The sequence below is a fragment of the Rissa tridactyla genome, chromosome 3 (genome assembly GCF_028500815.1).
Source record: "Rissa tridactyla isolate bRisTri1 chromosome 3, bRisTri1.patW.cur.20221130, whole genome shotgun sequence".
Classification (NCBI taxonomy): Eukaryota; Metazoa; Chordata; class Aves; order Charadriiformes; family Laridae; genus Rissa; species Rissa tridactyla.
Window position 1 is genome coordinate 60,918,285 of NC_071468.1, and position 16,607 is coordinate 60,934,891.

At 41.8% G+C, this 16,607-nt stretch overlaps 1 protein-coding gene across 1 annotated transcript in view; it reads right to left on the reverse strand.

Moving 5' to 3' along the window:
• Positions 1 to 16,607, reverse strand: part of AIG1 (androgen induced 1) — a 126,478-nt gene that overhangs the window by 70,333 nt on the left and 39,538 nt on the right. The window contains exon 3 of the mRNA XM_054197073.1: positions 6,862 to 6,963. Within this exon, the coding sequence (XP_054053048.1) occupies positions 6,862 to 6,963 (102 nt within the window). The remainder of the gene's footprint in view (positions 1 to 6,861; positions 6,964 to 16,607) is intronic.

Consider the following 16,607-nt stretch of genomic DNA (forward strand, 5'->3'; position numbering starts at 1 on the left):
GCAACCCTTAGCAAACAGCACATCTGTTTTAACATGCAACACAACTTCACAGCTGATATGAAAAAATAAGGTACACTCTGAAGTGGCTTGTTTTCAATAGCAGGGCTGTAGTTTTGAGGGTCAGAAAGTCAAGATAATGTACGGCATTGTCAGAGAAAAATATAGACAGAGATGCAAAGACACTGATGCCATTCTACAGATAGCACACAGATACTATTTATGTGAACACAGGCCTCATACTGTTGCATGGTTGCAGGTGGTTTTAATCCCAAACATTTTACAAGGATTTGAAGATTCTGGCACGTCACTGTGCAAAGATTACTTCATCTATCCTGTAAACCTACATCCAACAACAACAGAAGCAATTCTCCTCCTCTCACAGCAGCATCAATAAGCCCTCTCCTTGCTCTTGACTCTTCTAATTAATAGATCTCAGGAAGATTTCCCAGGGAAGCGATGGAAAGATATGGTAAGAAAACATACTCTTCATTTCCTCTTTCTTACTTTTCCTTATTTCCTTGCTTTCCCTCTCCTCATCCTTCTCCTTCCCCAGGTCCTCTTTAGCATTTTGAGTCTCTTCCAGCGTGTCTACATTATTCGGTGGCTGCTTTTTTATTCACTTGCCTCATCTGTTTTGGTTTTTTTCTTTTCTTTTTTTTAGGGAGGAGTCGGAACGGCATCTGTTGACTTTTTGATTCGTCTCTTTCCTCCAGCCTGTCTTTTTCTCTCATCCAACTATCCTCCCCTAACCTCTTTTTTTGGTGCTCTCCCTGACTCTTTCCCCTTCTCTCCTCCTTTGGTAGTCACTCCCGTGACTTGGTGTTGACACTACATGCTCTCATCCTCTGTGCTAACAGACCGAGTTACGTGACCTTGTCAACAGAAGAAGGGCAAAACTTCAGAAAAAGATCTCATCTGGGGATTTCAGCTCTCAGGCTTTTCATTTGCAATGCTCACATCTGGAATAGGGCTCGTGTGTTTAGCTGTTACTAAGTACTCAAAGACATTTTAGAGAAGGTCCCTCATTACTACATGTTGGGCTCGTTTGTACAGGAGGAGCCTGCGGGTGTGTTTTCTCTGGATTACTGGAAATAGCAAATAATCAGAAACATTCGGCACCTGTGTTCCGTTAGAAAGCTGTCTTCACCTTACCCTGATGAGTCTCCTCCGGCAGATATGTAATGTCGCTAAGCCCAGCTTCCTACTTCACAAAAACTGTTGTGCTGTTACTGTATTAGGTAAAGGGGTTTTCCTAATGCTCCCAGAGGAAGACACTCAGGTAATTTGGACTTCTTTACCTAGCAGCCCCTCTCAGTTTTCAGGTGCTATGCTATCACAAGTTTTGACACGCTACCAATTTCCAAGCCCTTCACATAAGTAACAGAAAATCAAAATAATTTTTTAAGCTGCTGCTCTTTTTCTCCCCAGAGCAGGGAATAATTGATACTACTGTATTCATGCTCCAGTGGTTAAACTGTCAGATAATGAGCAGGGATACCAGACGGAGCCACGTAACTGTAGCATGCACATGCAAGAAGTGTACAAAAACCAATAACGTTATTTTCATGGGTTTTGCAAATATTCTGCATCCCCAGGCAACCAGCTTCAGTTGATATTCTTTCCATCACATAGATGTGTAAATAATAGCCACCTAGTAGTAATTATTCTGTTGGAAATTAAATTACAAATTTTCCCTGATTTTTATCAGAAAACTTTTCAAGTTATGTAACAAGTGGAACTCCTTCCTGGAGCACTGAAGATTTTATTCCCCCCTAACATACGAAAATATTATAGATAAATTGAGAAGAGCACTTCAGTTGGAATATCTTTGAAAGCCTTAAATTTGATTTAGAAACAAATCGCAGAAAAGGGTAGGTATCTTCTAGACATAAGCACGTGGCACTACTAAGGTGCAGTATATTGTACAAAAATAGCCCATACACGGGATGTTGCTGTATTAGGAACGCATCCTCAAGAAGTATAATGCACTGTTTCAAATGAGTCATTTCTGAAAAGGATTTTTAGGGCAACACGCTGGATGGAAACACTTTGCTGAAAGGACGGACATTTCCTTGTTTGTACATCAGAGCGAGCACTGTGCAGCAACTGACCCAATTAATGATGGAGAGATGGGTTTGTCAAAAAACTCACCAGCTTTGGACCTTCCCGTCTTTATATGTCAGGTTACTACGAATTTTGATCTTTGCATGGCTTTTGTATTTTTCTACTTGTTGAATCATCAAGGAAAAAAGCCTTCCACCAGAAAAACAAAGGAACAAACAAGCAAAGCCACTGGACCTAAGGCAAGGCTGACAGGAAAAACAGCAACAGGAGAGATGGCCGGAGGGACTCCATACCACTCTCTGGTGGGCTGAACTTTTCAGCTGAGCGGCCAGCAATAAGAATAGAGAACCAACTTGTGAAATAAGTAGAGATCTATCACTTGGACAGGCTTCTTCCTCTCCATAACTTATCTTCGTCTGCTATTTGTCACAGTTTTTGTGCGTTCTCTTGAAGGCAAGGAGAGAGGGTATGTCTTTCTAGGAACACCTTTGTTTCCCAAAAGCAGCATAAAAAGAATAGAGTACAAAACTGGAAGAGCTCATATAGATTGTAGTGGCACAGAACCCATACAATGATCAATTTTTCAACTCCACAGAGGCAGAGCATATTCCCCTTCCTCCTTCCCTGACCTCTCCTCTGGAGTTTTCATATGAAGACAATTCTTTGTTTCTGACCTCCAAAGCCATTAAACTCCTCAGCAAGTAATTTCTATCTCTGTATTTTACTTTCCTTGCCACAAACAAAAGATGATTCATATTTTTAAAAAGAATTAGGGAAGTGTCTGTGAAAAACAAAGAAGGACTCTCTCTGAAATGGTATGCTAACTTGGACAGATACTGCACGCAGTCCTGCCATGTAAACTGGCTTAAAATCAGCAATGCTCAAGCTTAAATTAATTCAGTCTACAGATCTGTTTATATGGGCATTAGTTAGAATAGGGGCAACCTCTGGTTTTATAGTCTGTGCTAATATTGAAGAGATTATAACTTCTGGAAACAAATGTTATCCGTCCATCGTCCTGTCCAGTCCCAACACAAAAAGGTACAATGAATGAGCTGATAAAAATCCTATTACTATGACAGACTAGTTTTAAACACTAAAGGTTAGCCTTTAATTAAAAATTCCTAGTACTGATAGAGATCAGAGAGACAGCCATCAGAAAACGGGAAAGAATATTTCCCATGGAAAATATGCCTGTGGAATTAAGGGTTGATATGGATCCAAAGTGCAGGACAGCCTCAAGAACACAAACAACGTCTTTGATGGAAGAGTTCAGTAATTTGGCAACTAAAATTGTAGCCAGCAAAGATGAATTCATCTGCATAACTAATAAATACAGGAAGTGAACTTGACACTTCAGAAATAGAGCAAGGCTGAGACGTAGCCCTATTCTCCAACAGCTCTCTTTACACAGGTAGTTATTTCTACTGACAGAAGCTTAACCTCGGCTACTCAGGTGCGCTCCCTCACATAACAAACAGAGATGAGAACCTTGTCCTGCTGAAATCCACAGCAACCCTGACATTGATTTCCCCACGTCACTTCTCAAGTCATAGTGATACCATTGGTTATGGATGAATCGACTGACTGAGATGACGAAATGTATCAGGTTTATGGCACAGCACAAGTCCATTAGTGATGCCTTTCACAGGTGTGTGAATCTGAATGTATGAGGAACCATCTGAGGCACCACGTACGACTCACATTTTTCTGCAGACAGCAATTATATTTTTAACTATTCCGGTATGTATCTATATATAATAGAAATACAGTTCTTGACACTATCTGCAATTTCACAGTAAATAGTTTGTGGCTTTTATCTTTGTGCAAAATGATGAGTCTCTCTCTGTTTCTATGAAAATTTATAAACAATATTAAGACTGAATTGGTAATGGATCTGCATAGCTCTCAGGTTCATTTGCCTTGTTTTCCATTTCTAAAGAGGAATTTTTTTCATCATTAGGAATTTTTTAGATGTTGAAAAAGTGTTGCTATGAAAGAGTGATATCTCTGAGTATTAGTAAGAGATTACTATGTATTGAAGAAAACAGGACTTTTTTTTAACTATAGACAACATTGTAACTGCAGAGAAGGGATTGGAAAGAGGAAGGAGAAAAAGGGGAATGAGAAGTAATTATTATAACCTAACAAAGCAGCAGACACTGCTGCCCAAACCACTTCTGCTTGGGCTACTGCACTGAGTTGGACCAGCCCTTCAAACAATTTCTTCATACAGCCTTCAAGATCGTCACCTAAAGTATACATACTCTCAAAATATTTTGATACATGCCCATATTACTAATGGAAATATGATTGCTATTATTACAGCCAAATTTCATGACTTTTCATTCCTTTTCTATGTGTGGATTTTGCAGGCTGATGTTCAGAGTTGAGCAAGTTGTTACGGCTGGTCATAATACATCTGTCAGAAACTTTTGAAAATATGACTTTTCAGTTAAAGTAGGGAATCTTTACTGAGGAAAATGTACAGTTTTACATTTTCCAGTTGTTGTGGCTTTTCTTGTGATAAATACATGTTCAAGGAAACTGCTGTGAAAAAACCCGGACAGAGTATTCACAGGTGAAGTACAATTTGAGCTCCTTAGGAGCTGCACCAGGCACTGCGAGGGAAGCTGACAGAGAAGAGAGGTTCGTAAGCAATGCTGCAGTAGAAAAAGGACCCACCTGACAGATTTCACTCTGCCAAGAGTGATGAATCTCTTGTGTGAGTTTTGTTATACAAGGTTAGGCTCCAGCACAGCCACCCTTGTGTTCGGAAAAATGATCACTGAATGTGCACAGCTGCTGTCAAAACATGCAGGAAAAGAGGGGAATAATTGTTTATTTCCGTAAAAAACAACAGCTAGGGATCCTGGTTTTTCTAAAACTGTGTTCCCAGAGGTCCTACCCTTTCACCAAGGGGACCTCTATAATATTCTCTAAAATCTGCCATGTCAAAATTTTAACTACTAGTAAGTGAGGTGCTAGCATTCTCCAGGTAGTTTAAGAGCCCGTTCGTATTATGGTGGGCAATGCATCAGAATTAATTAGTATGAAAACTGGTGAAGACAAAATGATGGTTACAACATCAGAAAGAATTAGACTGCAAGGGGGTGAAAAGCCCAACAGCCATAAGCTTTCTCTGTGACTGAGCTAAAGGAACACTTGGATAAATGGAGACTGACACAGCAAACAATTCCTTTACAAAAGACTTTCAAAAATGCCTTCTACAATATTTCAAGTTGAAAATAAAAAGTCTAAGATGCTTGCACGCAATTCATTTCAGCAAACTCTATTATGTCCAAAAATCTCAAACAAAAGCCCTTTTCAAATACTTCAGTAAGTATACATTTCTACAGAGCAACATGAGTTTGAACTGCCTTTTAGTCATGGCACAAGAGGACACTTCTTGAATACACAGGGACGCTTGTTGTCAACTGCTTCACAAGGTACATTCATGAAAAATGTTATAGGTTAGTCACTTTCAGTATGTGGAATGTCACCTGGAAGAAATGTCATCAGAGTTGGCACTGATGTGGTGTGGGGAAAAAAAAATCAATGTATGTATGGCTTGGCAGCATTTGCAAGCGTTCAGTTCGTAACCTCAAAACTCAAGGGAAGACAGTCTGAACAAACACAGCAGGAATCATCAGATTCTTTCCTCATCTCTACACACAGCTGTTCCTTTCAAAATATCATAAAACAGTACAGTATCTAGCGGAAGCTAATGCTCCTCTTGTCAGTAGTAACTCTTATACTGCTCCTGCAACACACAATTTAGGGAATAAATAAATAGCAGTGCCATCTGCCCCACCCCACAAAGGACCAATCTATCAAGCCCAGCAGTAGTGGACAAATCTTGATCTACTGTGGCGATACAGTACTCACACCCTGAAGGATAAGCTCTGCTGTCATCTACTGATGAACAGCAGTGCCAAATGGTTTGCCATGCCTTGATATGGAAAACAAAGTAATAATGAAATACTTCGCACAGATGCCAACTAGAGAAGCAAACATGACGACACTTTTCAGCTCCAAATGCTGCATAAACAGTAGTAAGTACCTGTTGGCAAAGTGTGGCCTTATCTTTCCCTTAGCATTTAAACATATAGTTGAGAGAAAAAACGTCCAACTTGACATACCAGAGAGAGATGAAAAGGTCAGATTTCTTCTCAAGAAATTACTTTTATGATTACTGATGCAGCAATTTTGAAACTTTGCGTTCATGCATAAAATTCACACGTTATTAAAAATACTCAGATGCAGGTTCAGCTACACAAGTTTGGTATACTTGAGAAATGAGTAATTACTTAATTTTTTTTCTAAAAATATACAAGTCCAAAAAGCATAGTGAGATTTTTTGAACGAGCATTTTAACCAAAACGTTTTCATCACAAATTATACTTTGGTAGAATGGTAAAGAATCATTCAAGTAAGTGTTTCTGTCATTTTAGAGCAAGTTTTGTCAAAATCAGAACTTCTGTTTTGTGGAAGAGTCTCTTTTGATTAAGTTTCCTCATCACCAGGGTAACATTGCTCTGGGAAAGGCACCTTATCACAGAAAACAGCCGATCCCCACAACTAGCCTGGGATGTAGGATGCGCAAGTTCAAGTCTCCACTCTTTCAACCTATAGGGATTCAAATATGACTCAAGGAAAGATGTTATTCTTGCTTGCAAACAATGTTCCTTAATCACTTCTGAGTGGATTAGCTCTAAGTGTATGCACTCACGCACAGGGAAATCAGCGTCTTACACTTTCGTTTATGCAAGGAAGTGTTTGCACTACTTTACTCACCATTCCATGATTTAGCCACGCTGGTATAAAGTTATCAAGCAGCTTTGGGTAAACCAGTTCCCTGTCATAGATATAGATGCTCCAAAACATTGTCACAACAAACTAAGAAGAAAAAAAAGAGAAGACATTTTAAAATACATACTTCTGAACAATTAGCTACACAATTTAGATAGCAAAATGCATTTAGCATTTAGCAAATAATCTATGGGCAGACACAGACATTATTGTTCTTCGAGCAAATCCTGCTGTAATCAACAGTATGAATCTGGATTATTCTTTGCATTCACAGGAGTTTAACTTTTCCTCTTTTTTTTTTTTGACTTTCAGCCTGGAAAAATCTCATTTTTTGACTTACATGCCTGTGGCCAAATTACAACCGAGTACTATACTTTAGTAGCAGATGTGGCACATAAATAATGTTTTACCACTAACAGGATAGAAAACAAATGGAAAATCAGGTAAAATATCACTTGGAATTCATAGAACATATAAATACGAAACATTCATCCTTGAACAGGAGCCTATAAACTCATCCTTGCACTTTTTCATGTCAGCCATCAAAACAGCATTGTTTAAAAAAAATATTTAACCCTTTAGCTACTCTGCACACAATTAATGGACTGGGATCCACGGAAAAGAGGTCTAGTATCCTGCTCGTTTGTCAATAGGAAATTTGGCTTGGTTCTTGTCAGAGAACCAGGAGCCCAGAGAAAGACCATTACTCCCGCTAGACTGAGGACAGGACAGATAGCTCAGATAAAGTTTGCACTAAGCTAATTTTTTGCCAAAGTGTTCACAAATTCTTTAAAGATACCCCAATGTCTGAAAAGCAAAGACAACATAAACCTGCAAAAATTTACAGAAATAATAGTTTTAGCTTACCTTATGTGGGGAAAGAATAAAGTAAGTAATCTCCTATTAAAACACAACTGCTTTCTTACCTTGAATTTGAGTCATAGCTTTCTAGTAACAAAAGGCTTATTGTTTACAGCAGTAAAACCCAATACCAGGGCCAAGAGCTTTTCAATGACCATTTTCAGGGGATCTCTACACAGTAGCAGCAAGTCCAAGTTCAAAGTTTGAGAGGCAACGGATAGTACTTCCACTGAGATCAGCAGGGAAGTATTCAGTTACATCCAAACTGATGTGGCCCATGGTCTTACGGCTAATTTGGGGGGTCAGTAAAAGAAAGTGCAAGAAATATGGGGTGAGCAGAGCAAGGTCAGCAAATTACTAGTGTGTGTGATAGCATAGGCGTTAAGTTGTTTCGTATGCTTCTGACTGTGGAAAGTTAAAATTGAGGTTGCAGTTTATCAATGGCACCTTGTTCTAACCACAGACACGCAGACTTCGGCCAGCCAGTTATGTGAATGACCTGAACCAGTACACTGTTCCCTCAGTGTGCATACAGTACATAGTTTCTTGGTTTCCAACACACTTGTCCATCTGTTATGATAGCTATCAGTGCCTGCTCAGAATAAGCTTGGACTATTTGACTAGTGCACAGAGGCCAGGAAAAAAAAATAGGTTATGATGGACAGCCCGAAAAATATTGCAAGTGTAAAGTACCCCACAAGAAGTCTCTTTTCTGGGCCAGTCTTGGCATTGGCACAGCCTAGCTCTTTACGCACCTGCTGACACATAAGTGCCAAGATATGAATAGCTGAACAGCAGGGAAAATGGAAGCAAAGTATCCTCTTCTCTATAGGCTTCCTAGAAGTCATGTATTATCACAGTGGGTCTCCGAGAACCTGCTAGGACCAACTGGGACATAAAAACATATTCTCAGGCGCATGAAGACCAAGACTGATAATGCTTTTTTCCAAGGAAGTCTTACAGCAAGAGAAATCACCCAGGATTAGGTTGAACCTTATTACACTGAATACAACAAAGCTGGCGTGTTTTGACCGGTGATTTTTGTGTGGAGCAGAATAAAACAATAGACTTTGCCAAGGAGGTAAAGATAAGAAAAGAGGGGACGTGCCATCTGTCCCTTAAGCAAAGTCAGCCAATGGATGGAACGGGATCAGCCTAGCTGGTTGCAACCATCTGGAGCTACAGACGGCAAATGCTGCTTAGCAAAGCACTATCACAAGGCAGCCATAAGGTAAAGGAAGTGCGCAAAACCCAAGGTGCTACAGAACTAACCTATCCCGGAGGAGGACGCGACATGAGACTAACCCAACACCCTGGGGAAGATCCCTTTCAGTATCTGAACGGTTCACCTTACCTTTCCTTACAATTTGTTCACTTGCATAAAATGAACTATGAAAATGAATTATTGCGCTACAAACTAAAATTAACTATAAAAATGAACTATAAAAATGAACTATCTGGATAAAAAGAACTATAATGAGGACTACTCAGCTACCTTGGCTGCTTTTGAATTTGTTTACTTTGATTAATAAGCAAGTGTTGGTCTGGTACTATTAAATCACCTCTACTATGCTTACAATTTGGTACTTTTATTTGGGCTGGGCTTTGTCCAGATCACACGTGGTCACGCAGTGCCAGACTATGATACAACCGAGCTGCTTCTTTACACTGCCTATGTAAGGCTTGATCAGAATTGCTGCTCTTATGCTCACGCTGCCTTCCTTGTGGCACAATTCATCACTACTGTGGAGACAGTCACAGTACTACCCTCGCATGCCAGGCTGAACAGGTTGCTCATATGCAGCAGACATCTTTCAGGAGCCCAATACTTTTGTTTTCTTTTGCTCCCAAGGCAAAATGGCACAAATGTCACCCTTCCACTTTCTCTCGAGGCCTGGAATCCAAGGAAGAAAACACACACCGACAATTGCTTTTACACTTCTTTACAAAGGAGCCTCCTAGGACTGCCAGCTTTCCAAAGACAGCATTTACTTGGTTAAACGTAAGGTTAAGTGACATATAAAAGAACAGAAGGGTCCCTCATTTACTACTTATCCTATCTAGGGTCATTACAGATCAAAGGGAACCTCAAGTTTGGAAGAAGACCTCAGAAATTGTTTGAAAATATGGAGTACCTCACTTGTTGCAGGCATCTGAAGTATTGCTAAACAAATACACAGCAGCAGGATATAAATAAGCCTGAAAACTAAACTTTGTTTTCCCACCTAAAGAGATATTCCTTGACTTTTTGTCCTCTGTCTCTGAAGCTTCAGAGACCATGAGAAGAGCATGTGGTACTGCCAAGGAAAAAATTTGAAAGGACAAATTGGGAAACGGTTGGCTATTCAAAAGGGAAAACAAGTGGCTTTATCAAAACACCACAAATGGAAGCGAAGAGAAACTAAGAGAGGAAACCAGTGACAAGAATTGCATAATTTGCTGTTTTACATGAGCCCAACCAAGAAATGTTATGCAAACGAAGAATGAACTCAGTGGAACTTTATTTTCCTGCACTATGTGTTTTTGTTTTTGGCTGGGCTGCACAGTTCAGTTCGTGCATTTCCTGGATGGCCTCATGACAGAGAAAAAAAACCCGACCCTTTGACCTTGAAAAAATGTCTTCTGATTACAGTTAAAGGTAAGCTTTCTGGCTATCTCCCAAGACATTTGCGGTTAACTGCAAGTATAAATATATTGTTTGTGAGCCTCTTTGAGAGTTAAGGGCATTACATATAGAAGCAAAGTGTTATTAAAGGCAGACCACAGAAGGCACAAATTGGCATGGTACCGGCTTTAGGTGGGATCTAGTGCTAGCACAGCATCACACCAAATGAATTTGAAAAGGGTCAATGAAGGAAATCACAGGAAGTGGGAAATCCCTGAAAATCGGGGAAGACTCCCCTCCAACAACAGAGTTCAGGAGGCAATTGCACCACTGCTTGCTCATGTTCCCATCCATCACCAACCACATCACCACAGATGAGGGCAGAATCTAAAATAGGTTTTGGCATAGTCGAGTGTGTTATGGAAACAAATGTATTTTGTAGTCTCATCAAATAACGAGGTGAGTAGGTGACTGCAGCAAATGCCTACACATCTTTTCTTGGGATAAGATCCCAGGTCAGCACTATTGATGATCTACAGAAGAAGAGTGATCAGCTTTCCTTTTGACTGTACCAGTACAGAGAAACAACAGGTAAGAAAGCATGCCTGGCTTTCTCTCTTTCGTATCACAGGTTTTTAAAAACATAAAAGCATAATATAAAAAATATGAAATCACTCTAGCCTATTTAGACTCAGACCTGAATGGAGCTATTAAAGCTACATGATATAAAATATCATAGAATCATACAATCAAAGAATTGATTGGTTTGGATGGGACCCTTAAAGGTCAACTAGTCCAACCTCCCCTGCAATAAGCAGGGACATCTTCAACCAGATCAGGTTGCTCAGAGCCCCGTCCAACCTGACCTTCAATGTTCCCAGGGATGGCACATATACCACTTCTCTGGACAACCTGTTTCAGTGTTTCACCACTCTCATTGTAAAAGATTTCTTCCTCATATCTAGTCTAAAACTTCCCTTTTTTAGTTTAAAGGCATTACGCCATGTCCTATTGCAATACACTGTGCTAAAAAGTATGTCCCCATCTTTCCTGTAGGCCCCTTTAAGTACTGTAAGGCCGCAATAAGGTCTCTCTGCAGCCTTCTCTTTTCCAGGCTGAACAAGCCCAACTCTCTCAGCCTGTCTTCATAAGAGAGGTGCTCCAGCCCCCTCATCATTTTTCTGGCCCTCCACTGGACTCGCTCCAACAGGTCCATGTCTTTCCTGTGCTGAAGGCTCCAGAGCTGGACACAGTACTCCAGGTGGGGTCTCACCAGAGCAGAGTAGAGGGGCAGAATTACCTCCCTCGACCTGCTGGCCACGCTTCTTTTCATGTAGCCCAGGATACAGCTGGCCTTCTGGGCTGCAAGAACACAGTGTCGGCTCATGTCCAGCTTTTCATCCACCAATACCCTCAAGTCCTTCTCAGCAGGACCATTCTCAATCCCTTCATCCGCTAGCCTGTACTGATACCAGGGGTTGCCCCGACCCAGGTGCAGGACCCTGCATTTGGCCTTGTTGAACCTCATGAGGTTCACACAGGCCCACTTCTTGAGCCTGTCCAGGTCCCTCTGGATGGCATCCTATCCCTCAAGTGTGTCAACTGCACCTCTCAGCTTGGTGTCGTCTGCAAACTTGCTGAGGGTGCACTCGATCCCACCATATATGTCATTGATGAAGATATTGAACAGTACTGGTCACAATATGAACCCCTGAGGGACACCACTTGTCACTGATCTCCATCTGGACATTGAGCCGTTGGATGCAACCATCCAACCAATTCCTCATCCACCAAACAGTCCACCCATCAAATCCATACCTCTCCAAATTAGAGAGAAGAATGTTGTGGGGGCCCATGTCAAAAGTATTACAGAAGTACAGATAGATGACATCTGTAGGTATTCCCTTGTCCACTGATGTAGTCACTCCATCATAGAAGGCCACTATGTTGGTCAGGCAGGACTTGCCCTTGGTGAAGCCACGCTGGCTGTCTCAAATCACCTCCCTGTCCTTCATGCACCTTAGCATAGCTTCAAGGAGGATCTGTTCCATGATCTTCCTAGACACAGAGGTGCGGCTGACAGGTCAATTGTTCCCAGGGTCCTCCTTTCTACCCTTTTTAAAAATGGGTGCAATGTTTCCCTTTTTCCAGTCACTGGGGACTTCACCTGACTGCCATGACTTTTCAGGTATCATGGAGAGTGGCTCGGCAACTACATCAGCCAGTTCTCTCAGGAATCTGGGATGCACCTCATCAGGTTCCATAGATTTCTTTACCTTTATGTTCCTCAGCTGGTCACGAACCTGATCTTCTCTTACAGTGGGAGGGACTTTTATCTGCCAGTCCCTGCCTTGCAGTCCATCCACTTGAAAAGTGTAGGGATAGAGGTTGCTAGTGAAGACTGCGGCAAAAAGTTGCTGAGTACCTCAGCATTGTCTTTGTCTGTTGTTAGCAGTTTGCCAGATTTGCTTCTCAAGGGGGATACGCTTTCTTTGACCTTCCTTTTCTGGCTGACATACCTGTAGAAGCCCTTCTTATTATTCTTTGCATCCCTTGCCAAGTTCAGCTCCAGCTGCACCTTGGCCTTCCTGACCCCATCCCTGCATAACCAGGCAGCATCCTTATACTCTTCCAGGACACCTGTTTCTGCTTCCACTGCCTGTGCATCTCTTTCTTGCCCTTTAGTTTGACCAGCAGGTCTTAATTCAGCCATGCCAGTCTCTTGCCTTCCTTTCCTGATTTCTTACACCTGGGAATCGAGAGGTCTCGAGTTCTAAGGAAAGTGTCCTTAAAGCTCTGTCAGCTCTGTTCTGCTCCCTTGCCCCTGAGGGCGGTTTCCCAGGGGGTCCTACTGACTGACTCCTTGCAGAGCTGGAATTTTGCTTTCCTAAAATTCAGGGTCCTGATTTTACTCTTTGCCTGACCCATATCCCTCAGGACTGCGAACTCCACCAATGCATGACCACTGCAGCCTGGGCTGCCTCCAGTCTTGACGTCACCAATTAGCTAGCTCACTTGTGTTGGTGAACATCAGGTCCAGTATCGCCTCTCCTCTGGTGGGGCTATTACCTGTCTTAAGAAGTTATCTTCGATGCACTCCAGGATTGCCTACAGCTTGCCATGCTACATTTCCAGCAGATGGCGGGGTGGTTGAAGTCCCCCAGCAGCATGAGAGCCTGCAGGTATGATGCCTCCTGTCAGGAGGTCTGTAGTAGACACCAACCACAAGGCTCCCTTTGTTGCCTCGGTCTCTTATTCTGACCCATAAGCTTTCAACCTGCTCATGGCTATTCTTCAGAGACTTCATGCTCTATCCATTTCTTGATGTAGAGACCAACGCTTTTGCCCTCCTTCATCGCCTGTCTCTTCTGAATCATCTGTAGCCATTGATAGCTGCACTGTAGTCATGGGATTCATCCCACTAGGTTACTGAACCCATCAGGTTTCAGTAATGGCAACTAGACTGTAGCTTTCTAGCAGCATGGTGACTTCCAGCTCCTCCTGTTTGTTGCCCGTGCTGTGGGCATTGGTGTAGAGGCACTGCAGCTGAGCTGTTGGCTCTGTCACCTTCTTAGAGGAACATCCCTTAGGTATTTCACTGATGTTTTCCTCTTGGCTCCTTTTACCCCAGGAGCCCCTGTCTCATCTCTGTAAGACTTCAAGTGTGCTGCAGTGTAGCCAGCACGTCTCAGAGCTGTGGGATCTCGCTAGCACCCCATCGCTCTAATAGTTGCCTGTCGTCCCACAGCTTGTCACAGGCAAGCCTGATGTTGCCGCCCCCACCCGTCCAGCCTAGTTTAAAGCTCTGTCAATGAGCCCCACTAGCTTGTGAGCAAAGACCCTCTTGCCCCTTTCAGAAAGATGAATCTGCCGTGTAGGCCATCCCGTTACTGAAAAATGCAAAACTGTGGCAATGACAACCAGCTACCGAGCCACGTGTTAATAGACTGGGCTCGTCTATGTCTTCCAACATCACTGCCTGCAACTGGGAGAGAGGGGAAAATAACCTGTGGTCCAGATTCCCTTCCCAACTGTCCAAAAGCCCTGAAGTCTCTTTTGTTCCCCCGTGGACCATATCAACGCTCCCTTGCTCCCCCTTGACCATATCAATGGTAGAGTTTGTGATGTTCTAGGCAGCAATCTCTCTTCCAATATGTAACAATATGAATTTTCTTCCATCTTCCTATTCTATTAAACAACTAGAAATGCCTGTTTTGTCTTCCTATTGTTTGGTACAAATTAGAAGAAATATATTGATAAAAGCATATACAGTTTACACAAAACATTAATTAACCACAGAAACTCAGTCACTTCATGATCTATGCCAAACAAATAGAAAAAAGCAGGGATAGTCTAAACCACTGGTGTAGTCTCTGACTTTTAACTGTGTCTCATACTTCTCTAGCAGTGTAAATTATTCCCAATATAAATCTCTTTTACACTGATAAAGGGGGGGTAAGTGCAGCCAGTATAGATGAGAATTGGTAATGAACTTCTAAAATGTCTATGCAAGCGTTTTTTTTCAGTGGATGCTTCCTGACCTCTTAGGCATTTGAACAGCACCCCAGCCTTATAATAAACTAAAAAAGGGCTAGGAAGTTTTGCCCACAGACTTTCCATGGAATAAGGCTTTACTGAATAGAAAATTGGTCTGTTGATTTCTGATTTCATTCTCTTAAAAGTCACATTAAAACGAGCACCAATGGGTAAACAGTTGTCATTATGTCCTTCAAAGAGATTCGTGTTTATTTTCTTGATGCTCCTAACCAAAATGGTAGGTTGGCAATTCAGTTTGATCTGAGCCCCCGAAGATACACAATGCATAACACAACACTGGAGAGATGTGATTTGCTGCAAAGATTTTGCAAAATGTGATTTGTTGCAAAGCCACCCAAGGAGACTGTTTGCCCTTGGGCTTGTTCTTTCCCCTCCTTTGGAAGGTGGGAGGAGGTTGGTGGTCTGACTTCCCAGGTGGTTTATATGTAATACTTTTTTAGGAAGTACTAAAAATGAAATACTTTATTTTGTTACATTTTTTTCACACATCATTGTTTGACTTGGGAGTGGAAACCCCTTTTCTCATCTGTTTTTCAGAACAAATCATCTCAAGGGCTTCAGTAAGCAGGAAATACAGAAAAAAATTGTGTTGAATTGCTCTTGAAAAACTACAGTTAGCGGGCTTTAAAATGTTCCCCTAGTATTTGCATTATTCCCTAAACATGCCCTGTGTAAAACACTGAGCAATAAAAATAATTTAGATGTTAAGGTAACTGACAAGTACTTAGGCATGACCACTGCTGTTACATTAGAAAACCAACAAGGATTTTATTCACATCCTTCCGACTTTTATGTGTGAAGGTTCCCTTGTGTCGCTACTGGAAACCACTGAGAAGCTCCACAGAGAGCTAGGTGGGTGAGTCTCAAAGAAAGTAAGTCTGCATTTGAACTTCTTTTGTTCTTTTTTTTTTTTTTCTGAGTGAGGAAGCTGTTGAGAGAATATGAGAAACAAGGAAACTTCAACTTTTTTCCTGCAGACACTCTGGTGTTTAATAACTTCCTTCTAACAAGCACCTCCAGCGTACCAAAATTTCACTGGGTATTTTCTTACACATAAATAGCTCTTTAGAGAACAAAGCCAGTGTTAGACATTTGCTACTTTTGGGCCCTGAACTTTTCTGATCCTTAATCCCACCAAAGAAGAGCCCCCAGTGGCTGGCAGTCCCTCAGGCACTGGCCAAGGCTTTGGCAAGTGGTAGCTGCTGCAGTGTGGTGGGTGCTGCTGGAGAGGATCAGGTTTCAGGAAGGAGCTGAGACCAGTGTTAAGTCATGAAGCGCTGCTGTTTGTCTTTCAGTAGCCAGGAGAAGAAACAACAATGAAAACCACCTTTTTAGGCTTTCTCTGTAAGAAGTGAAACAATACATGGTAATCTATTGCTCCCCCTCACCACAGAAAGGTCACCTTTGGAAATGGAGAGCATCTCTCCAATGAGCATGACCATTCCTTACTATTTTCACAGAATCATAGAATGGTTCGGGTTGGAAGGGACCTTAAAGATCATCTAGCTCCAACCCCCCTGCCATGGGCAGGGACACCTCCCACTAGACCAGGCTGCTCAATTTCCTGGATTTTTTTTTTTATTATTTAAGACAGAGGTTGTCTCTGTATGAAACCCTCGGGAAAGCAGCTAGTTCCAGGTAGGGAACATGTCTCTGGGAACTGCTAACTTGTAAATGTTGCAACAGCACTTACAGTGTAGGCAATGGC